At 37.6% G+C, this 24,892-nt stretch overlaps 1 protein-coding gene across 1 annotated transcript; it reads left to right on the top strand.

Moving 5' to 3' along the window:
* Positions 1 to 14,258: 14,258 nt before the first annotated feature.
* On the top strand, positions 14,259 to 14,909 carry LOC126824201 (lactosylceramide 1,3-N-acetyl-beta-D-glucosaminyltransferase-like; the record flags this gene model as incomplete). Its single annotated transcript, XM_056101681.1, has 2 exons — positions 14,259 to 14,666; positions 14,847 to 14,909. Coding segments are annotated over exons 1-2 (390 nt in total), but the record flags the coding sequence as incomplete, so codon positions are not given.
* Positions 14,910 to 24,892: the final 9,983 nt, after the last annotated feature.

The raw sequence follows: 24,892 nt of genomic DNA, 5'->3' as shown, positions 1-24,892 counted from the left end.
TTTAGATATAATAAACAAATATCTCTATCATATTTAGATTTAATGATAAACCAATATCTCTGTTATGCATTTTATCATTTATAAATTAACCACCAGGAAATTAGGGGGGGGGGGGGTGATGTTCGGGTAATGGGAGGTAACTCTTGTCAAATTAAAGTAGGTCAAAACCTGTAGACTATTTGATTATTTTAAATAAAGCAGAAATGAAATGAAATGGGGTTTAACGACCTACTGTTCTGATCCGACTGGGCTAATGAAGACGGGCATACGCCATACAGCGTGATATAAGGAAATTTGGCACGGACAGCGGCGCCAAGGCCTGCTATTATATCGAATTCCAACTGCAAAAAATGCTAAGTGGGACATATAAAGTGCCGCCGATATGCCACCATACAAGAGACTTGGATTTCCCAGCACGATTATTCACCCAATGATGTTGATGATCGGCGAAGGTACACTGAAGCGTTCCCGATTATCGGGAACCATGCCAAATTAATCACAGCAATTGTTCAGGGAACATTCCCAGGAGCTTTGTGACCATCGCCGAAGCATCAGTGAACGTTCACCGGATCATCCCCGATACCTAATAAGTGTCATTTCTCATTGGACTGCTCCGTTTTGCGGGCCAAAATCATCCGGAGCATCGGGACCCCTTGGGAGAAAATTTGTTTATTTCAACATCATCGACTAATATTCCGCAGCGGGAGCTACGCATTAGTAAACAATAGCAAACTGAAGTGAAGTTGAGCTTACATCAGTAGATCATTAAGTGATAATGAAAAATAAATTATCTGCTGTTGATCATTATCGTTAATGGAGTTAACCAGTGGTTATGTATAAAATAAAGCACGAGACTGAGGTTATGCTGGGGAAAGAAAGACTGAAGAAAATAACCCGAGAGAAAGAAAAACCGAGGCCGGTTGGCCGAAGATTTTCTGTCGAGGGTTTTTTCTGAAGTCTTTCTTCCCCAGCATAACCGAATTATTAGTGAGCATAAATTCGACCGTGTATCTGTTATCACTCGTCGCTTCAGTCAGTTATATTGAGCGGTGACTCGTGTTTTCCTTTGGCGTTCGTCACTTCCGATACGGGAAACCTGTATTACTCAGCTATCGTAGCAATGATCTCTGTGTTAAAAATATATTTGGAATGTGTTTAACCAGCTCTAACACATATGTGATAATGACTGGCACCAATATTGTCCTTTAACCAAAGCCCTTCTATGCCCATATCCATTGTCTTTAAGGGAAACAGTTTAATGATCTATTATTGGGTAACTAACTAAAACTTAGACTACTGGAGATTAGTGTCTTAACAACCAAGCTATATAAATTAAACCCAAGTTTCAGATACGAGATATATATTATTTTTCATCCTAAAGAATGCAGATCGTCTTGTTCATTCCTTTTTAGTTACAAATTGATTTTAATGTTGTTGCTGGTAAAATAAATTTATATTTGCTACTAAAGACCCCTACGCGCAAGCGAATTATTGAAATAGAATTGAACCATGTGTTAGTCCCGAAATGACCTAGTTTGTGTCGAGTGGACGTTAAACCCCATTTCTCTCTCTCTCTCTCTCTCCCTCTCTCTCTCTATTAAAGATGTAGTTGACTAAACAATTCAGCGTACATATTTTACATAATTAACGAAGCGTGCGAAATCGTCAACGTGGTGGAAACGTGATAATTCCGATCATTTTCTGCAGAGTTTTCAACTGTTTTTCAATTTCGCTGATGAACTGAGAGGACGTTACGAGGATGATAGAAGTACGTCATTAAGGTAAACTGATTCATAATTATTCGTTTTGTTTCCATTTTTCACCATTGTTTAAGATTTGAACGGTGTTCTGTTAACATAGTAATATAAGACGAACCATGGATAACGATGGTTTATCCTACAGCCGGAAATCGGCGATGCAACGGCAATAATGATGTTACTGTGAAATTTATAGAAAGTAATGGGAATCGTAGACAGCATTAACTTAGGGTGGGTTTTTGTTTTGTTTTGCAATTTACATAAATAAAATAACCACCATTTGCTATTTTAGCAATGAAACATGTTTTCATTTAATGAAACACTTTGTCATTTCCATTGTATTTAACAGGGGGGTAGATGGCCGAATGGTTAGCACGTGCGCGCTGTATCATAAGGTCTGTCATTGAGTCAACTGGCGTGGTTTCGATTCCCCAGCTATACGTGACAAGGAGTAGGGTCACCTTCCAAGCTCGAGTGTTTTCTCCGGGTCCTCCGGTTTCCTCCCACTGTTAAAGACACATACGCGCAAGCGAATTATTGAAATAAAATTGAACCATGTGTTAGTCCCGAAATGACCTAGTTAAATCCCATTTCTTTCTCTCTCTCCATTGTAACGTTCAGGCTTTGGATGTAATCCGTTTATTTGTGTCCCAGACCAGTATCCCGTCGTTACAGACAAGAAAATTTTATTATATTAAACCCGTCGACATAGGTGACTTTGGTTGGTACCAAATCGCCATCGTGGCATGTTACCTGTCTACGAAGATTCCTGTGGCGTTCACCATGTTGGAAATGGCTTCTACTGGGTTCATCCTTGATTGGTGGTGTGATTCCACGACAACATCAGATCTTGTAGCCTATGACAACAGCACGGTTATCAGTGGCAACACCAGTATTTTGAACCAATGTTTTGGCTCCGGCAACGCAACAAATAATTGTACACGAGAGTTTGATTTGAACAAACGAACCATCGTGAATGAGGTAAATGTATATTTGATTGTTTTCACCACTAAAGCGGCGTTTACACGATACAACCAATCCATACAAGCGTCGAACCCAACGGTCGCGCCCGACCAACTCATCGGACAGGTTCTATCCTCATCCGTTATATTATACAACATCATACGGTGTATGACGTCATATCTGAGTTGGCAACCAGAATTGCTGATTAAAAATGTCTTCTTCCGTTGCTTCGAGTACTATGACATTCTCTAAAATGGATCTAAAGCTATCCGCGACTGAATACGCCATAATGGTAGAATCCGTGGCATTAAAACTACACGAAGATGGGGATGAGAAGTGTCGCCTTAAAGCAATTTTGTTAAGTGACCATAAAGGAACATGTTGCCATATAGCGAATGTAACCAATGTATCGTGTTAGCAGTCGTCAAGTATATCGTATCCGGCTGTTGTATGGATTCGGATGTATCATGGAAACGCCGCTTTAGACGTCATGAAAAGTTAAGACTTCAATAAAAGCCGATTGATGGATTTTAACGACATTTGGGTGATGATTGGCTGAATGTGTTCAAAAACGATTACTTTGTACAAAAAGGCGCGTGTCACAGGCACACCAAGGAGTTAGATTTCTTATCTTTATTGATAGATATTTTGCATGATTCCTGCATATAGAGAACCTTTCAAATGGTGTTACTTGATCCAATTGACACGCGACAGGAACACTGAATTGATGAATTTCAACCAAATCTGATTATGTTTGGGGAGTATATAAGTTACTTTGTTCTAAAGGCACACGGTAAATGGACAGACCAGGAGCACCGTAAAGGGATAATTTTAGAAGGTACTTATTTAGTATGGTTTAAAGGGACTATCCCGATTAGAACAGAGTCTCAAAAATTAAAGTCCGAGTACGTATGAAATTTAAGCACCAAAATATATAGGAATGGTGTATTGACCTTGTCTCAAAATTTCAGCTCAAAATATTGAGTCGTTTGGACTTGAACGTCAAAACTGCTTATCCGGACACGTAACTCTTTTAAGATTTCGGGTCAATTTTTTCGTTGGGTGACCTGATAATCGATTCCCGTTTCTTGAGAGGTCTATACAGTAAATGACCCATGTGCTGTACTTGATAGCGGACGGTAAATTTCATTTACACATTATTTTTATAATAAAAAGGTCTGGTTTTATCCAGACACCGTATAATACAGTTTGGGACACCAGTCTCCATTTCCAGGTAGGGGTTTGACGGGTTTAAGTTGTTTGCAAACGTATCACAAATATTGAGTTACTTGCTCGGCCCGTAGGTAGAGGGTTTTAAGGCATTTTAACACAAAATTAAGCAGTTTTATTCTCAAAAAAATTATCGGGATTGGCCCTTTAATAAAATTGATTTCGCCTATGGCGTTAATAGCCGAGGAGGGATAACGTATTACCCAAAACAAATTTCAAAAGAAATCTATGCAGTCAGACAGCATCATGCTAAAATTTGGTTCTATTAATTCTTCAAACAAAAAGTAGTTATATAGGTGAAATGTGCCAAATAAACACATTTGTAGATAAAAAGCCAAAAAAAAAAAAATATATATTGTTAACATGAACGTCTAATAAATTTTTTTCCCCATGTAACCAGCGAAAATCTTATAAGATGTGACTTTTATATAATAATAATAATAATAATAACTTTATTCAGTATTCAAGGTCTCCGGCCCATAGTACATTGTGTTCAAAAAATATATATTTACAATTGTAATTTTCAATTAATATTATAATAACAAAAATAATAATTTAAATCATATTTCAAATTATGACAGTAATATATACAAATCTCAAATCATCTTTATCAAAGACATGACATTTAGAAGTTATTTCTTTTATTCAAAACTGTATTAGACTGTTAAAGCGAGAATTTCATATTTTCTAAGAAAGTCAAAACATAATTATTTCTATGTCTTTTGCTCAATAGGTTATCAACTCACTATTATACGATCATAGGTGTCATTCTCACACTTAAAACTCATTTACACAGGAAATAACAACATAATTACCTCCCTTGTTTTCCTATAGAAAACAATGCTCAGCCATTTCCTCAACGTTGGAATTTGAAGTTGAAAATGATATTTTTGCCAATTTCTCAGCTGGCAATAGTGAATTATAGGATTAATAGGATTATTCTTTAACAAGGTAGGACTGTTTATGGATACCCTCTCGGCGTTGTTTTAATAAATTTTAAAAATATAACGTAAAAATATGAAATTTCCGCTTTAATTTTTTATGGTATTTACATCTTAATCTCATTCCATTATATAGAAACTTAGCTAGTTTATTACAATCCTGTCCATCATTAAACTTATAAACATATTATTCTGATCAAAATTATTTAATTTAGGCAATAATTCTAGTATCAAATGATTATATAATGGACAAACAATTAGAAAATGAATTTCGTCTTCAACGCATTTTTGATGTAATTAAACACTATTTACACACTCTATACTGTGTCATTTATATGGTTTTCGATGTCTTTGAATTTACAGATAGTTTCACAGCAATTCAAAATGGCAGCCAAAATGGAATCCAAAAAGACGGATTTTAAGTTAATCGCCGTATATTCCTGTTGGATATGAATGACTTCTAACATGAATTTCGAGAATACATCACAGCTAGCGTTTTGAAAATGTAATACTTTTGCAAGGGTAACCAACTAAAAGAGCTACACCTAACACATGTAACCGATTGTCATGGCTACTGAACACCTGAATAGGTATAATTGTGGCGTGTTTTGGATAAGCTACACCACCACCAGTGTTATACTACATTTACAGGAAAGGGTGTTACTATTATCGGGGAATAAATCCTACAACAGTGTTAAGTTTACACCGTTTATTGGGTAGCAAAAGTGTAATCGATATTCATGAGTATTGAACACCAGGCTGGGTGCCATTGTAGGCAATAAATGGTTTTTGTATGAGTTACACCTCTACAAGCGTTTTATTGCATATACACCAAAGGTGTAATTATTATTAGGGAAACATTCTCCCGAATAAGGTGTTAATTTTACACCGTATCGTGCGTCACACAAGTGTTTGTGGACTCCTATTTAGGTGTTTTTGTAAAATATGGCGTTAATTGCATTAGCAACACAGGTATAACTTATTTCAAAGTGTTTAACTAATGTACGACTTCCAGAATATAATCATGTATAATAATCTTAATAATTTTTCATAATGCCTCAAGTATAGATTATTTTAGCTTGTATACACTTAAAGACGTGTAAATGTTCCAAAATATTACCAAGTATTGTATCTTAATTAATTATTCTTAATTCAGATGAGGTTCATAAATGAATAAACCACATTATTCAGCTAAGTTGTAAGGATATGTGTATTGATTTTTCCTCATGATTTATATTCATTGCAAATTTATATAGGTCGTATACTTTGGCAACAGCAGTTGAATTTGAATCAGTCTGATGGATATTTGTCAATTTAATGTCGTTGTAAAATGAAGTATCTTTATGTAATCTGGGTCGGGCTAAACGCCTTATTCTAATTATGATAGACGCCTATATCCAATTTCAAGTTTCTGAACTTAGAAATCGTTGGCTTGAAATATATATCCAACAAAACCAAATTACACCCGCGTTGGTGTAATAATTAAAATAGAAGTGTAATTTACAAAACATTCTCGAGATTACTTTAAGTGGCCACTATTTTCCATTTGATTGGTGTAATGTTCTACACGAGATGAGTTTTATCCGCTTACACCACTAAAGGCTAGGATGTTACCTCTATTTAGGCGGCAACTAGTTTCCACCCGAATTGGTTTAAACTACCTTATTATTTTTAACCGTGTATAATTCTTCAAAAGAAATTTCGCGCATTGGAGGAGAGAACCACACCGGAACCTTTCAGGAACCTTTCGGCCCCCCGGCCTGTCTCTGATATCGTAACATAGGTAATTTCTGTCTGTTATCCATTTCACGACAAGTTCTTGCAATTGCCACGGTCATACTGTTTTTTGCCAGCAATGGACACTAGCTAATACATATAAATAAGGGGGCCGGGTTGATCTTTGCTCCGTGAGGGGAACGATGGGGTTCTCGCCATTCAGACTCGAAATTTCTTTTGAAAAAAACTGACTGTAAATGGTGCTTTCTTGAATATATCCTGGAATTTTAAGCTGATGCATATATCTTAACAATTCACCAAAAACGGCGTAAATTCATAATTACGCAAAAACAATAATTAGCTAAGGGACCCATGAAACTACCGTACACTTTTCCAGCCCATTCCGGAAATGTTACGGGAAAGATAGGATTTTAAAGCGTGTTGCAAATTTCCGCATTTAAAGAATACTTTAATTATCAGTAAAATACGCCGTATAAAATGATAATTAATGTATACAACAAAACTGTTTCCGTTTTATCCAATGAACAATTTATTGTTAAGTCGTGTAGAAAGATATGGTGTTGAAACGAGTTACAAATTTCCATAACTATTATAGTGAGAACTGCCAGCTTTTTTAACTGGTATATTATATTATGTATATTATTTTACAGATACAAGAAAGATTACAATCAACAATAAAATTTATATTTAGGTTGAAGGGAAATTGCTACAGGTGGTAGACCATATTAAATGCTGTTTAAATGTGTATTTTCGTAAACTTTGTATGCAGATAGATTATTATAAAACAATGAACAATTTATTGTTAATTCGCGTAGAAAGATATGGCGTTAATTAACAACTGATATATTAGTCGAGAATTTTACAGATACAAGAAAGATTACAATCAACAATTTATGTTTAGGTTGAAGGGAAATTGTTACAGGTGGTAGAGCATATATAAATGTTGTTTAAATGTGTATTTTCGTAAACTTTGTATGCAGATAGATTGTTATATGGAAGGTCCACCTGGATAGAAAATAAGATTTTGTATAAACAGGTGCCCTGGAAACAGGTGCCCTGAGTTCACTTATATCAAATATCTGGTTATACAAATTGTATTTGTCGCTTCTCAGCTAATTCATATGCGGAACAATTTATTTTTAGGTCGGGAAGGGGTTGGGGGAGTGCATTTAAACAGCATTTAAATATGGCCTACCACATTTAATTGTTGTTTAAATGTGTATTTTCTTAACTGAACCTGTGGTTACTATCGGTGTATAAGATACCAGAGGCTAATTCATATGCGGAACAATTTATTTTTAGGTCGGGAAGGGGTTGGGGGAGTGCATTTAAACAACATTTAAATATGGCCTACCACATTTAATTGTTGTTTAAATGTGTATTTTCTTAACTGAACCTGTGGTTACTATCGGTGTATAAGATACCAGAGGCGGACTAGGGTCCTGACCCTTGCTCAGTTAGTGGTTCCAACACTATGGGTGAGGGAGTTCCCTTCAAGCGTGCGCGAAGTGTTTTAGAAAAACTATATGTAAATGGTACTTTCTATAGTATATCATGGTGTTTCTAGCTTATGCACATATTTGATGTGTGGCATTCTTAACAATTCATCAAAACCAACGTAAATTATTCACGACTAACAGCGTGCCGTAAACTAAGCAAAGAAAATTAACTAGCTCATCCCTGGAATTGATACCAAAAGGTCTGTAAACACGGATCGCATAACCATTTCTGACCTAATATTAGACCGGAAATTTTTAACAACTAGACGTATCAAAACAACTTTTAACCCCGGTGAAGATAGTACAAAGACATACCAAATAAAGAAAATTGCATTTAAAAAAGGAACGCTAAACATTGGTCGAGGACATTTTTCTAGTTGTCCTTCTATATAACATACTGAAGTAACGAGCGGTAACAGACAAACGATCGAATTTCATTTCACTTCGTTGAAGTTGAAAAGTTATTATATGGGACGGTGAGAGGGTATCTCACAATTCAAAAATAGAATTGGCTGTCACTAGATAAGGGACACGAGAAAAAGTAGAAAAATCCCGTGCATTCCCCCGTTTTTATTCATTCTGTTCTTAATAAAAACATGGTAATGCACGGACTTTTTCTAATTTGTTCGTTATCTTTTATCTACTGACAGTCAATTTTTTTTTTGAATTGTCAGATATCCTCTCATCGTCTCATAGCTTTTCATCTTCAACGGAATTATCAGTGAAATGAAATTCGATCGTTTGTCTGTTACCGCTCGTTACTTCAGTCAGTTATATAGAAGGACAACTCATGTTTGTCATGTTTGACGTCACTTCCCGTTTCTTCACGTGCTTGTTACAAGTCTCCCTTAGCAATCATCTCTGTGTTAAAATTATATTTTGGATGTATTTAACGAGCTCTATCACATATTTTATTATGACTGACACCAATATTGTCCTTTAAACTCTACTTGCGTCACTGGAAGAATCGGGTTGCTCTGTTATCTTTGGCGCGTCCCATTGGAATCTATTGCATGTATTTGTCTAGTAAAATTGGTTGTCTCTACTTTCGATTATACCAAAACTGCCATACGTTTATGGAAAATAACTAGCCTATAAATACTTTCCATATATACCAATTGTCATAATAACTGCTCGATCAATATTTATCATATATACCTTTCGTAGGAATGTATCTTTAATAACAGTTACTGAATCACAACGGTTGAACATACCACCTGATAACTGAAACTATGTATCTCTCATTTGTAAAAATATGGTCTTTGCGACCATATTGTATTTTTCACTGGGAGCCACGGTGGCTAAGTGGGTAAGAGTCTGGAGGTCGCATGTTCGCTCCCTGCATTGGCGAGAAAGTTTATCGGGATTTTCCGGTGTGGTTTCCCTTATGAGTTGTGCAGGATTGAGGCCGTACAAGGACAGCTGTCTAGTCGTTCGGGTGGCACGTAAAACCGAGGTCCCGTGTATACATTAATGTGCATGTAAAATATCCCTTGACAGTTGGAATTCGATATAAGAGTAAGCCAAAATGCCGCTGCAAGGACAAAATTGCCGCTATTGCACACCGTATGACGTATGCAAGTATTCATTAGCCCAGCTGGAACAGTAGGACGTTAAACCCCATTTCATTTTAGTCTGTATCATTAACTACTCAGATCTCATGTACTCAAAATTAAATTTTTGGTAAAGTTTTTACCATTGTCAAAATAACCACCAAATACTATCTTGTTTATGACATGTGTTTGGTAGACCAAACAAGGTAATGTTTTGGGGTGTTTATTCCATATTTGGGAAGGAAATAAGCGCCAATGTCAGTTTATGACGTAAAGAAATTAGGAGGTTGAGCGAAATTCATCAGAGCTCACCCAGATTTTCAAAGCAGTCACCAAATGCTATATACAAGTTATTGCATTTGAGGACGAGGAACATTAGTGCAAAGCGGTTTTAATAATAAAGTTGTAAGAACGAACTAATCTGTAGTTAGTGTGGTTGACAAGGAGTGAACTGGGTGTGGGCGTGGCCTGCCTCTGCTTTTGTATGCCGTACAATCGTCATGATTGTTCTACAACTTGAAAATAAGTATGGCGATTATTTAGGGTGTTAATTCTTTTTATTTGATTATTTCTGTAGTTTTGTAATCGGAGTTCAGCTTTAAATAAGCTTTATTTTGAAGGTTTCGATGTTTAATGACAAAGAACAATTTTGATTGTTTTTGCTGAGTAAGTCTTCATAGTATGGGAGGCCATTATTTTGCGATAATATTCCAACTTATTTTTTTTTTATTTTCATCTTTTTTTTATAATGTTATCGACATAGCAACAGTGACTTGGCACTGCATTAATAATGGCAGGGGTCATGACTATATTTCAGATTTTTTATCATCACTCCGTACTGTTATCTTACAACTATATTCAAAACAATATGTTATTATGTTATTAACCAACAAAGGGGGTTTAAGGGGATTTAAAGTATAGTCTGTAACAAGTTTGTGACACTTAAACATAGTAAATACATAAATAAATACATTTTTATAGTATACATATTTATAAACAGTTTGATATATAATAAGTACAAATATATAATAAATAATTATATATGCATATATAAACTAAAATAAATAAATACATATATTCAATAAATACATTTTATAGTATAAATATTTATAAACAGTTTGATAAACATGACAATTCACAGTCCATCAAAATTCGTAACAGTGTTCAGGTATTCAATGGGGGTCTTGGCACCAGTTATTAATAAATTCTTCTCTTCTACGATTCTCTCATCAAGGCGGCGGTACATTCTTCTTTTGGGAGCAAGTCTGCGCCCAGATTCTATTTGTCTGATGGTTAGTTCTACATCTTCCTGTTCAAGTATTAGCAATGTATTTAAAGTTAACCAGAGCGTTCGCCATTTTGGAATGACCATTTGCGATTCAGAGGAGCTATATATATCAACTGATAAGCTGTGATTAAATATCAGTACTTTATTTGTTTTTATTTCAAATTAATTATTACATCAAAACAGCTCACAATGTAAATTTATTAGTAAACTGATTTCACTAATTTGCCCAATCTACTGATAGTGGGAAGTGTTCACCAGTAACAATAATTAGAGTGAGAAGTTTACACCAGTCATACTAATTAATTAAAACAGACTATAGTCCTACACCCACGGTCTACTAACTTCCTAATCCTTTATCAAAACAATCAAATGTGGGGAAAGTGAGGTTAAACCATTAAAAGATCTGTATCTAGGTAATTAGGGAAGTATAAAGTACCGTTTGGTTTATTCCCACGAAGGCGCAGTTATTGACCGTAACGGATTAAACGAGGTCATTTTCGACGCCTTCGTGGGAATCCAGCTCCTAGGGATTCAAATGGATTAAAAACGTAACAATGGTCTTATTGTTATGATAAGAATTTACACTTTCATAATACCCAATGTAACTAATTAACCAAGATTTTAGCATCGTTTTTGGAATAAGAAATAAAAATATAACTACACTATAACAAAAATTAATTTAATTTCGCCAAATATGACACCCTGTCTAAATACTCGACTAAAATCAATTCCTCTTTCTCGTGTCTTCCTTTTAATTTCTGAAGCTGGCTTTGGATTTGATCATATTTAGATCTCTTCCTTGGGGGTTCCTGTCCCCCAGCATACTGAACGATTCTAATCTCATTATTATTTTGTTCTTGTTGTAAAAATGTGATCATTTCAAAAACATTCGGATGGGCTTTTCCTATTAGCTTCTTGATTCTCGCATGCCATCCTTCCATAGTGCTGTTGATTCTGTGCTCCTCTGTGTCGTAGTGGTCCCACTGATATCGTCCTCCGCGACTTGTAGGTACAAAGCTGAATTTCGGATAGTGTAACGGAATTTTATACATCTTTAAAAATGACACTGATTGAGAGTGATTTGATGATATTCATCATTCAATTGGTGATTAAGATTCATATTGAATACTTGGATAATTTGATGATTTTAACCATTAGTTGCCAATTGGTGAATAAAATTCAGAGTGAACATAAATTCATAAAATCTTTAACACCGTTAATTGGGTCCTAATAACAATATGCCTCTCTTCAAACGAAAGCCGACAAGTCGATATCTGCGCCTTCGTGGGAAGGATTAATTTTGGTCACGCTCTGTAACTGCGCCTTCGTGGGAATACACCTAAAGAATAAACCGGTCACAATTACTGCTTATTTTTGAGCAACGTTTCGACTAAGCTTCTCTAGTCATTATCAAGCAATGATAAACTATGAAAATATAACAAGACAATATATACATGTACATAATACTTGGTTAATGCTATCAACCAGGGATACCTTTACGTGTAGACCCTTGGGTACTATATCGGCATCCCTGTATCGCATTAAGAAAGTAAGATTGTTACATACATGTAAATATTTTCCTTCTGTTCTTCGCATTTGATCGACAAGTTTGACTGCCACATCTCAATACTGATGTCTGATAAATTGTTTTAATGGCATTTAATAATTGAACTGGAATAAACAGTTCGATGGAATACAATTACTGCTTATTCCATAGAATTGTGACTTGTTTATTCCAGTTCAATTACTGAATGCCAATTAAAAAACGTATAAAATGATTGTATAAAAATAAGACAATATTGTTCCTACCATTTCCCAACATTGCATTAAATATTATTTTTAATACTATATCGGCATCCCATTACGAAAGTAAGATTGATACATGACTTTGACTGCCACATCTCCATACTGATGTCTAAATAAATGAAATAAAATGAAATGGGGTTTAACGTTCTATCTATTAATGTTACAATCATGTCTTATTTAGGTTGATGTAAAGTACTGTTGTCTTACAACTTAGATAGGTATAAAGTACGGTCATCCTACAACAATATTCAAAACAATATAATTATTATGAAGATTTTATCTTGGTAAGTATAAAGTACAAATCCCATCTTAACCGGAGCGGGGTCCTTGGCCTAACTAGAATTGGAGGGCCCCTAACGCGACGAAAACATTACTGCATATCCTTTTGAATGACACGCATGCGTAACACACAATTAAACGGTCTCTAATACAAGAATAATTATCACCCAAATAATACATTCTACAGTAGAAATAATACATTCTACAGTAGAAATACATTCTACAGTAGAAATAATACATTCTACAGTAGAAATAATACATTCTACAGTAGATATCGCTTGTGTGATAAATTTCATAATCTACTGCGATATCGCTTTATATATGAATCCGATTGGTCAATCAAAAAGGAACTACTTTTTTTATTTTCAAACAATGTACAGTTCATTTGTTATTAAAAGTAACTTCTTTCTTATTAAAATTGAACTATTTTTAGTTCATTGACCTTGGTGGAAATACTGGGTCAATATAAAGGACTTTGCAATGGTTGAATGGCTGTCAAAAATGATGTATCACTACGTGGTAATTTAATCAGTTCAGTAAAAGCAACATTAATAGCAATGAAATGAAATGAACTGGTGTTGAACGCTCTACTGTTCTGCTCCTAACCTGTGCTAATGAAGAAGGGCATACGCCATACAGTGTGCTATGAGGTAAATTTTGCCCGGACAGCGGCGCTACTCCCTACTCTTATATCGAATTCCAACTGCCAAGGGATCTTTTACGTGCACGCCAATGTGTACACGGGACCTCGGTTTTTCGTCCCATCCGAACGACTAGACAGCTGTCCGAAATCTATAGCAAAGTATCATTTTTATTTATTTATGGCTGTAAGAAAGGATTGGTGATAAATAAAATCTCCTACTCGTCTCTTTATATCAAAAAAGACTCGTAGGAGATTCTCTATATAAGCAAAACTAGGAATATATAAAAAATTAAATTTAAAAGAATTTGATGTGACACTGACGTGTAAAAGTTCTCATTCAATTCTTTTATTTTACAAAATTATAGGTACAGTATCTAAGTGGTTGTTTAAAGATATAAAGTTTAATTTATGGTTTCTTTTTGATTTCAGGTGTGCTTTGTCACCCTTGTCTTGGGTTCGGTATTATTTATTTGGTGTATGTGGCTTGTGTTTGTTTATTAATGGCATTTTATACCTACTGAACTCAGACACAAAAACAGGAAAACCCGAATGGATAGATACGACAGAGACAATTGTCAATCCTCATAATTATTCTTATATTTTAAATCGGCCTGAGGCGTGTAATACAAACACAGTACTAATCATGATCGTGTGCACAAGTATGAACAATTTTGGAGAACGTGAAGCCATCAGGAATACCTGGGGAGCAGTGGGAGGAGATATCAACTCCAATATCACTCTACTGTTTTTGGTTGGAAGTGGTAGTTCAGAAGATGTTCAAAAACAAATTTTCAATGAAAGCAATCTTTATAGGGATATCATTCAAGAAAGGTTTACAGACAGTTACCGGAATTTAAGTATCAAATCACAGGCCATGCTCAAATGGATTAACTCATTTTGTTTAACAGCCAAATACGCTTTAAAAATAGATGACGATATGTATGTTAATGTTCCTAATTTACTAAAAGCAGTAAAAAAACAGACCATTGAAAAATTTATTTTGGGCCATCTATTTGTTAATGAACATCCCGTTCAAGATAAGAAATCAAAATGGTACACCCCTGTTAAAGATTTTACTGAAAAAACATATCCAAGCTATACTTCCGGAACGACATATTTAATGAGCGTTAAAGCTGTTCCCGAACTTTATAAGACATCACTAAAGACAAAACTCTTTTGGTTGGAAGATATTTATATAACAGGACTGTGCGCAAGAAGAGCAAAAATCCCACGAATACATGATTCGGGTTTCTATGTTGAAAAACCAACAACTACGGGTTGCGCCTACAGAAATATTATTACAGGCCATCGAAATACCGTACAAGAAATATATAAAATTCATAAAGAATTACTCGACCTCAAACTTAAATGTTCCCCTTGGTTGTATTGGCTGTGTTGTGTCTTCTAAAGCATGGTTACCAAATTAAATTTTAATTGAAAGAAATTGTGACTTGTGGATTGATAAGGAGCCCTTAAAGATACTTTCGAAAAAAAGTGTTTATCGGGTGGTTATTTCCATGAAGAGTATGGCAATTTGGGTATATATGGAAAGTAGAAATATCCAATCTTACTAGAAAAATACCGGATTCTCCGAAAAACTTAATGAAGAGTTAAATCAACAGCACTTTCTGAGATAAAAACAACAAAGAAAGACGCGTGTAGTGGATAATCCAAGAATTTAATTAGGCTTCGATATTTATGATCAATGGATAGCGATTAAAGAAAACATTGTTTTGTGAATGCAATGAGTTTTTCTCCCGGCTTCGCACCCGTTGCTAGGTAGTGTGTCAGCTAAGTCATGTGACACAAACATGACTTCTTTTACTAGGTTGTTTTGTAGCAGGTGTATTCCCTCTCGAAAACAATGTTTTGAGAAGGATTCGAACATCATTTTGATAGATTAATTATTTTGAATATGTTTTTAGTCCAAACACATCATCAAATCAGCCAGTTTGTCTGCCGAAACGTATCTTTAAGTGGACGACTTCACTCTTGTATACCCTTCAAAAAAGTAGGGGATATTCAGAAACAATACAAAACTGCGGAAATGCACTGCAGTTTTTATTAGAGGTATCCAGTGTATGTTAATAACAGACCAGTTGCCTACACATGAACATAAACAGTTCAAATGGGCGGCTTATCTGACGACCCCATTTCACTCGCAAAGAGATACACTGTCAAAAGTGAAAATGGACATTTTTGATTTTTGTCTTAATAATGAGTAATTGCTCCACCAATCCCCAGACATTCAGAAATTCTTCGAGGCATCCTTCTAATTACCGTCCAATCACAATTTGGGGAAATCTGACCCACTCCTCTTGCAGTGCCACGGCCAATTCTTGCAGTGTTGTCGGTTGACGTCGACGAACACGTCTCCCGATCAAATTAAACGTAACACACTAAAGCAAAGATACGCTAAACAGTAAATCTTATGCAAGAACCGATAAGACAGCAAACATGGATAGGATAAACCAGCGAGCGGAAGTTTTCATCAACCCTTCCTTGAAGTGTCAAATTTGACAATGATCAACCCCTCCCACGTGTATGGCGCACTATTGCGTGTCGCAAGTGCAGGTCAATGGTTCTGTTGGGGGGATAAACGACTCCTAGGGGTGGTGTCACATACCCACATTTTGTTAATATTTTGTCTGTAAATACTCTACAGGTGGCAATTATGAACAGATTTTGTTCTCATTCGACGTGATAATTCATGTTAATAACCTACTTATATTGGTGCATGTCCAACAATCCCGATAGGCAGAGTCAATTCCAATTTTGTGTTTGTCGTCTACGGGCCGCAAATGGAATATTTTTATACCACAAGGTTTGCAACTATTTACTTTGGGGAGTGCCCAATTTGTGTGCTAACAAGGACAGCTGTCTAGTCGTTCGGATGGGACGAAAAACCGAGGTCCCGTATACACATTGGCGTGCACGTAAAAGATCCCTTGACAGTTGGAATTCGATATAAGAGTAGGCCGTAGTGCCGCTGTCCGGATGGGACGAAAAACCGAGGTCCCGTATACACATTGGCGTGCACGTAAAAGATCCCTTGACAGTTGGAATTCGATATAAGAGTAGGCCGTAGTGCCGCTGTCCGGGCAAAATTTTCCTCATAGCACACTGTATGGCGTATGCCCGTCTTTATTAGCCCAGTTCGGAGTAGAAAATAGGACGTTAAACTCGATTTCATTTCATTTTATAGACAGAGAAAGTATTCATGTATTTTATAGCGTGATTTCCCCTTGTCAGTGGTGCAATAAGGGGGCATGGTAAGGAAAGGGTCTAGTATTTAGGTACAGGTGGGATGAAAAACCGAGGTCCCGCGTACTCGTAGGCGTGCGTGTAGAAACACCCTTGACAGTTGGAATTTGAAAAAAGAGCAGGCTGCAGCGCCGCTATCTGGGCAACATTTGCCCGAGAAAGTTCTTAGAGATTTTCAAATGTAGTCTCCCTTTGGTAGTGGTGCAGGACGGAGGGCATGGTACGCAAAAGAACGCTTGACAGTTGAAATTCGAAAGAAGACTAGGTCGTAGCGCAGCTGTTAGAACAAATTTGCTAGCATGGTTTCTCCCCTTGTCAGCGCCACACCGCCGCTGTCGGGGCAAAATTTCCCTCTTCCATACTCTATGACGTGTAAAGGGCTTTATTAGCCCCATCGATGCAGCAATGTAGGACGCCAAGCCCCATTTAATTTCATGTTGCCTAACCTTACGAAAAGAATCGATTTTCTGTATCTGCGATAGTTTACACGCAAAATACCCTACATATAATGTCTGTATTTAGAAATAAACCATTTAGATAAAATAATAAGGAAATGTCCCTATCCTGTATTTAGATTTAATAATAAAACAATATTATTATGTATTTCATCATTTGTAAATTCAATACCAGGAAATCGGCGGGGGGGGGGAATTTGTACGATTAATGGGAGGTAACTCTTGACAAATTAATGGGAGGCAGACCACCATTAAATTTCACCGTTGTAGTTCAGCTAGTTATAGCATTTCAAACCCTCTTCGTCTATTCTAGACCAAAATATCATCGAAACTGGGCATGCATAAGGGCAGAAAAGAGACACTGGTGTAAACACTAGTGCCAAATCGAGGGGCACAGGTTAAGGCACTAAAAAGAACACCAGTTACACACATAGGCGTAGGGGGTCGATGACAGTTAGGGGGGCAGAACCCGAAATGCCCGAAAAAATGTCGTGTTTACAGACAGCAGCGACCTTGTATACCCCCCGCCCCCCCCCCCCCCCCAAGACAATTTTGGAATATTTGACGGCTGCAAACACGTTTTCCTGCTATTGCAGCCGTTGAACAAAGCAACTTCAAAGTGGTCTAATATAGCCTAATTAAGGTGGCTGACTCGGAATTCCAATCAATCGTTTACAGTCCTCGAAGACGAGACCGTTAGGAGTAAATTTTGAAAATTTAACTGCCGCAAACGCGTTTTCCCCGATATTTCAGCCAGTGAACAAAGCAACTTCAAGCGGTCTAATATAGCCTATTTAAGGTGGCTGACTCGGAATTCCAATCAATCGTTTACAGTCCTCGAAGACGGGACCGTTAGGAGAAAATTTTGAAAATTTAACTGTCGCAAACGCGTTTTCCTGCTATTTTAGCCGGTGAACAAAGCAACTTCAAAGTGGTCGAATATATATTATAGCCTTATTAAGGTGGCTGACTCGAATTCCAATCAATCGTTTACAGTCAACGAAGACGGGACCGTTGGGAGAAAATTTTGAAAATGTAACTGCCGCAAACGCGTTTTCCTGTTATTCCAGTCTGTGAATACAACAACTTCAATTTGGTCCAATATAGCCTACCTGGCTGACCCGAATTCCAAACAACCAATCAATCGTCGCGCGGTATATGGAGGCCTCACCCTCCCGGAGAAAAATTTGAAAATTTAATCACCGTAAATGCGTTTTCTGCTATTCTAGCCCGTGTAAGCAACTCCAAAAGTATCCAATGGTTTTGTAACTGAAATCCCACTCTGAATTCTAACCATCCAATCAGACTGTTGCATCTGCATTCACAAATAATAGTCGATGCCTGAAAAATGTCGCACAAAGTAGAGTGGCTCCAGACAAAATGTTTTAATCCATAGTCAATTCAGTACAAATTCGTGATATTCAATTACAAGAAAAGTAAAATTAGTGTTTTATTAGGGCTCGATAACAGTTAGGAAAGCAAAACTAGAAATGCCCGAAAAATTTCGGATTTATAGACAGCGGCGCCGGTTTTCTTTGAGAGGCGAATGACCCGCCAAGAAAATTTTAGAATATTTGACGGTCGCAAACGCGTTTTACTGCTAGTTTCCTCTGCCGCTTTCCGGCCCGATGCCCGTTTTTCGGGCAATACCTATTTTCGGGCAATACCGTTTTTTCGGGCATACCTATCATAAGAGAGCTTCGGGCATATTTTCGGGCATATGCAGTAGACAAGAAAAAGACGAGAAAATACTTTTCGGGCAGTGTGGATCTCATAGAAATAAGTTAGTTATATTTTTTCTCTAAACGTTAATAGAAAAAAAAGGTCGTCGAATTTTTCATTGCCCCCCCCCCGGCTCCTACGCCTATGGTTACACACCACTACAACGCAACCTTAACACAAAAGTAACCCGGGACTTGAACAGTGTATTGGCGTGGTTTCGATTCCCCGGTTGTACGTGAAAAGGAGTGGGGTCGCCTGTCAAACCTCGTGCGTTTTCTCCGGGGTTTTCGGTTTCCTCCCACTGCTAAACACCCCTTCGCCCAAGCGAATTATTGAAATAAAATTGAACCTTGCGTTAGTCCCGAAATGATCTAGTTTGTGTCGAGTGGACGTTAAACCCCATCTCTCTCTCTCTCTCTCTCTCTCTCTCTCTCAAACATGAAGTGATAGTGAGAGTTAAATTACCTGCTGTTGATAATTATCTTTAATGTATTTAGCCAGTAGTTATTAGTAATTAACTAAACAACACATATACATCAAATTATTATTTCCCTTATACGACCTATCATTGAACTAAAATGATTGCGCTAATGACGAAGGGCTCGGACTGCAGCACTACGGCCTACTCTTAATTCGAATTCCAACTGTCAAGGTTCTTGTACGTGCACACGAATGTGTACACGAGATCCCCGAACGACTTTACAATGTCTCTTGTCAGTCCCTCCGTCTTACACAAAGGGGGAACTATGCCGGTCACCAGCTATCAGTGAACTAAAAAACACTTATAGCAATAGTAGACCAAGAGTTAATATAATGGATCTAATGAGCAAGAAGCTGATGAAGTAGACTATTCAAGTTAGTTTCTTCGCAGATGTTCCAAATCTCTTCTAATGTTACAGATTGTGTCAGGGAAATTTTCTCAGAAAGATTCAGCGAGATCGCCATAATCGGTTTGTTCTGTGTTGTTATATAAGGTCCTTGTTTATATACGAAATATAGAATTGTACAACATCCACAATTGTAATACTATGAGTTATTATAGTATCTACGGTCCTACAACTCAGACGTGACAAGGAGTAGGGTCGCCTGAACAACTTCGTGGTTTTCTCTAGGTCCTTCGGTTTCCTCCCACTGTTAAAAAAGCCTACGCGCATGCGAATTATTGAAATAAAATTGAACTATGTGTTAGTCCCGAAATGACATATTTGTGTCGAGTGGACGTTAAACCTCATCTGTCTCCCTCTCTTTCGCTCTCCCTACAACTCAGACCTAACGGCCGAAACACCATACAGTGTCTCTATCCAGGCCTATAAACCCGGGTGGCTGTACATCACTCTAGGAACGCTGTACGATGTTCTCGCCTTCTCTCCGCGGACGCTGCTTGATGACCCCCCCCCCCCCCATCCTTGTATTATGTCAAAAATAATCTTAATCGTGCTGGTCTAATTTATATAAAAAGCTTAAGTGCGTAAGCTATTAGGGCCGACCACTACCATATTTGGTTAAGTGTTTCATTCGAGCACCCAGTTACGTTAACCTTATTTTTTAAAACCATGGGCTAATCTGTACTATACCAGATGGCCGGGGTACCTAATTAGCCTATTTTCGGAAAATGAAAAATTCGACGACCTTTTTGTTCTATTAACGTTTAGAAAAAAATATAACTAACTTATCTCTATGAGATCCACACTGCCCGAAAAGTATTTTCTCGTCTTTTTCTTGTCCACTGCATATGCCCGAAAATATGCCCGAAGCTATCTTATGATAGGTATGCCCGAAAAAACGGTATTGCCCGAAAATAGGTATTGCCCGAAAAACGGGCATCGGGCCGGAAAGCGGCAGAGGAAACTAGCAGTAAAACGCGTTTGCGACCGTCAAATATTCCAAAAATTTCTTGGCGGGTCATTCGCCTCTCAAAGAAAACCGGCGCCGCTGTCTATAAATCCGAAATTTTTCGGGCATTTCTAGTTTTGCTTCCCTAACTGTCATCGAGCCCTAATAAAACACTAATTTTACTTTTCTTGTAATTGAATATCACGAATTTGTACTGAATTGACTATGGATTAAAACATTTTGTCTGGAGCCACTCTACTTTGTGCGACATTTTTCAGGCATCGATTATTATTTGTGAATTCAGATGCAACAGTCTGATTGGATGGTTAGAATTCAGAGTGGGATTTCAGTTACAAAACCATTGGATACTTTTGGAGTTGCTTACACGGGCTAGAATAGCAGAAAACGCATTTACGGTGATTAAATTTTCAAATTTTTCTCCGGGAGGGTGAGGCCTCCATATACCGCGCGACGATTGATTGGTTGTTTGGAATTCGGGTCAGCCAGGTAGGCTATATTGGACCAAATTGAAGTTGTTGTATTCAAAGACTAGAAATACAGGAAAACGCGTTTGCGGCAGTTACATTTTCAAAATTTTCTCCCAACGGTCCCGTCTTCGTTGACTGTAAACGATTGATTGGAATTCGAGTCAGCCACCTTAATAAGGCTATAATATATATTCGACCACTTTGAAGTTGCTTTGTTCACCGGCTGAAATAGCAGGAAAACGCGTTTGCGACAGTTAAATTTTCAAAATTTTCTCCTAACGGTCCCGTCTTCGAGGACTGCAAACGATTGATTGGAATTCCGAGTCAGCCACCTTATTAGGCTATATTAGACCGCTTGAAGTTGCTTTGTTCACTGGCTGAAATATCGGGAAAACGCGTTTGCGGCAGTTAAATTTTCAAAATTTACTCCTAACGGTCCCGTCTTCGAGGACTGTAAACGATTGATTGGAATTCCGAGTCAGCCACCTTAATTAGGCTATATTAGACCACTTTGAAGTTGCTTTGTTCAACGGCTGCAATAGCAGGAAAACGTGTTTGCAGCCGTCAAATATTCCAAAATTGTCTTTGGGGGGGGGGGGGGGGTATACAAGGTCGCTGCTGTCTGTAAACCCGAAATTTTTTCGGGCATTTCGGGTTCTGCCCCCCTAACTGTCATCGAGCCCCTACGCCTATGCATCTTATTGTTGAATTTGTATTTTAAATGTGGCTTACTCGTCTAAGCTTGTTTCAATACCAAGTTACGAAGGAGTGGGGGGAGTACCTGAATGGTTAGCACGTGCGCGCTGTATCATAAGGTCTGTCATAGAATTAACTGGTGTGGTTTCGATTCCCCAGTTGTACGTGACAAGGAGTAGGGTCGCCTGTCCAACCTCGTGGGTTTTCTCCGGGTTTTCCGGTTTCCTCACACAGCTAATAAAGACCCCTACGCGCAAGCGAATTATTGAAATATAATTGAACCATGTGTTAGTCCCTAAATGACCTAGTTTGTGTCGAGTGGACGTTAAACCCCATTCCCCCCCCCTTTAAGCTCTCTATTAAAGATGTAGTTGACTAAACAATTCAGCGTACATGTTTTACATAATTAACGAAGCGCGCGAAATCGTCAACGTGGTGGAAAACGTGATAATTCCGATCATTTTCTGCAGAGTTTTCAACTGTTTTTCAATGTCGAACCGAGAAGACGGGAAGAGAATGATATAAGTACGTCATTAAGGTAAAAAGATTCATAATTATGTTTTGTTTCCATTTTTAAGCATTGCATCAGACTTGAACGGTGTTCTGTTAACATAGTAATATAAGACGAATCATGGATAACGAAGGTTTATCCCACAGCCGGAAATCGGCGAGGTAAAAGCAATAATGATGTTACTGTGAAATTTATAGAAAGTAATAGGAATCTTAGACAGCATTAACTTTGTCATTTCCATTGTATTTAACAGGGGTGGGGGGTAGATGGCCGAATGGTTAGCACGTGCGCGGTGTATCATAAGGTCTGTCATTGGGTCAACTGGCGTGGAATCGATTCCCCAGCTGTACGTGACAAGGAGTAGGGTCACCTTCCAAGCTCGCGTGTTTTCTCCGGGTCCTCCGGTTTCCTCCCACTATTAAAGACCCCTACGCGCAAGCAAATTATTGAAATATAATTGAACCATGTGTTAGTCCCGCCATGACCTAGTTTGTGTGGAATGGACGTTAAATCCCATTTCTTTCTTTCTCTCCATTGTATTTAACGTTTCAGGCTTTGGATGTAATCCGTTTATTTGTGTCCCAGATCAGTATCCCGTCGTTACAGACAAGAAGCATTTATTATATTAAACCCGGTGCCTTGGTTAAAATCGACATTATGCATCTAGACGAATTGATGATCGACATAGGTGACTTTGGTTGGTACCAAATCACCATCGTGGCATGTTACCTGTCGACGAAGATTCCTGTAGCGTTCACCATGTTAGAAATGGCTTTTGCTGGGCTTATCCCTGATTGGTGGTGTGATTCCACGACAACATCAGATCTCGTAGCCTATGACAACAGCACATTCATCAGTGGCAACACCAGTAGTTTGAACCAATGTTTTGGCTCCGGCAACGCAACAAATAATTGTACACGAGAATTTGATTTGAGCAAACGAACCATCGTGAATGAGGTAAATGTATATTTGATTATTTTCACCACTAAAGCGGCGTTTACACGATACAACCAATCCATACAAGCGTCGAACCCTACGGTCGCGCCCGACCAACTCATCGGACAGGTTCTATCCTCATCCGTTAAATTATACATCATACGGTGCATGACGTCATATCTGAGTTGGCAACCAGAATTCTTGATTAAAAATGTCTTCTTCCGTTGCTTCGAGTACTATGACGTCCGCGACTGAATACGCCATAATGTAATGACTCTGTACAGGAAGCATGGACTTGGTAGAATCCGTGGCATTAAACCTACACGAAGATGGGGATGAGAAGTGTCGCCTTAAAGCAATTTTGTTCCGTGACCATAAAGGAACATGTTGCCATACAGCGAATGTAACCAACGTATCGTGTTAGCAGTCGTCAAATATGTCGCATCCGACTGTTGTATGGATTCGGATTATCGTGAAAACGCCGCTTTAGGCGCCATGAAATGTTACATTTTCCTTATGTGATTTTCGACAGGAAAAAAATCACCGTTTTCGACTTCAATAAAAGCCGTTTGATGGATTTTAACGACATTTGGGTGATGATTGGCTGAATTTGTTCAAAAACGATTACTTTGTACAAAATGGCGCGTGTCACAGGCACACAAAGGAGTTAGATTTCTTGTCTTTATTGATAGATATTTTGCATAATTCCTGCATATAGAGAACCTTTCAAATGGTGTTACTTGATCCAATAGACACGCGACAGGAACACTGAATTTGACATTTCTTCTTCTAAACAGATTGATGACTTTCAACCAAATCTGATTATTTTTGGGGATTATATAAGTTACTTTGTTCTAAAGGCACACGGTAAATGGACAGAACAGTGTAGCATCGTAAAGGGATAATTTTAGAAGGTGCTTATTTAGTATGGTTTAAAGGAGCTAAATCGCTAACTTTTGGGACCTAGATATTGACAAAAGTGGGTCGCAACGCATCTAATACTGTAATATGAATGTATATAAACTGATCTACATTCAATGGTTTCCGTTTTTACTCCAATTTCAAATCAGTTATGTTGGGCGAAATAAGCCAGCAGTCTCAATCGAGTGCAAATTTCTAGCGTCTGGTTATTCCAGTCTTCATACGCCGTTTGATTTGGTGCAATGTGTCTAGCCTCGTCTCTCGTTACAACTGGGGCTGAAGCGCATTATGGTACATGATTCGTGTACGAATGGTAAAATGTTTATTTTGTCTTACATATTGGATATCAAAAGTCCATCTTTTCCCGGTA

This window comes from Patella vulgata, chromosome 6 (assembly GCF_932274485.2).
Source record: "Patella vulgata chromosome 6, xgPatVulg1.2, whole genome shotgun sequence".
Taxonomy (NCBI): Eukaryota; Metazoa; Mollusca; class Gastropoda; family Patellidae; genus Patella; species Patella vulgata.
This window is presented reverse-complemented; position numbering and strand designations above follow the sequence as displayed.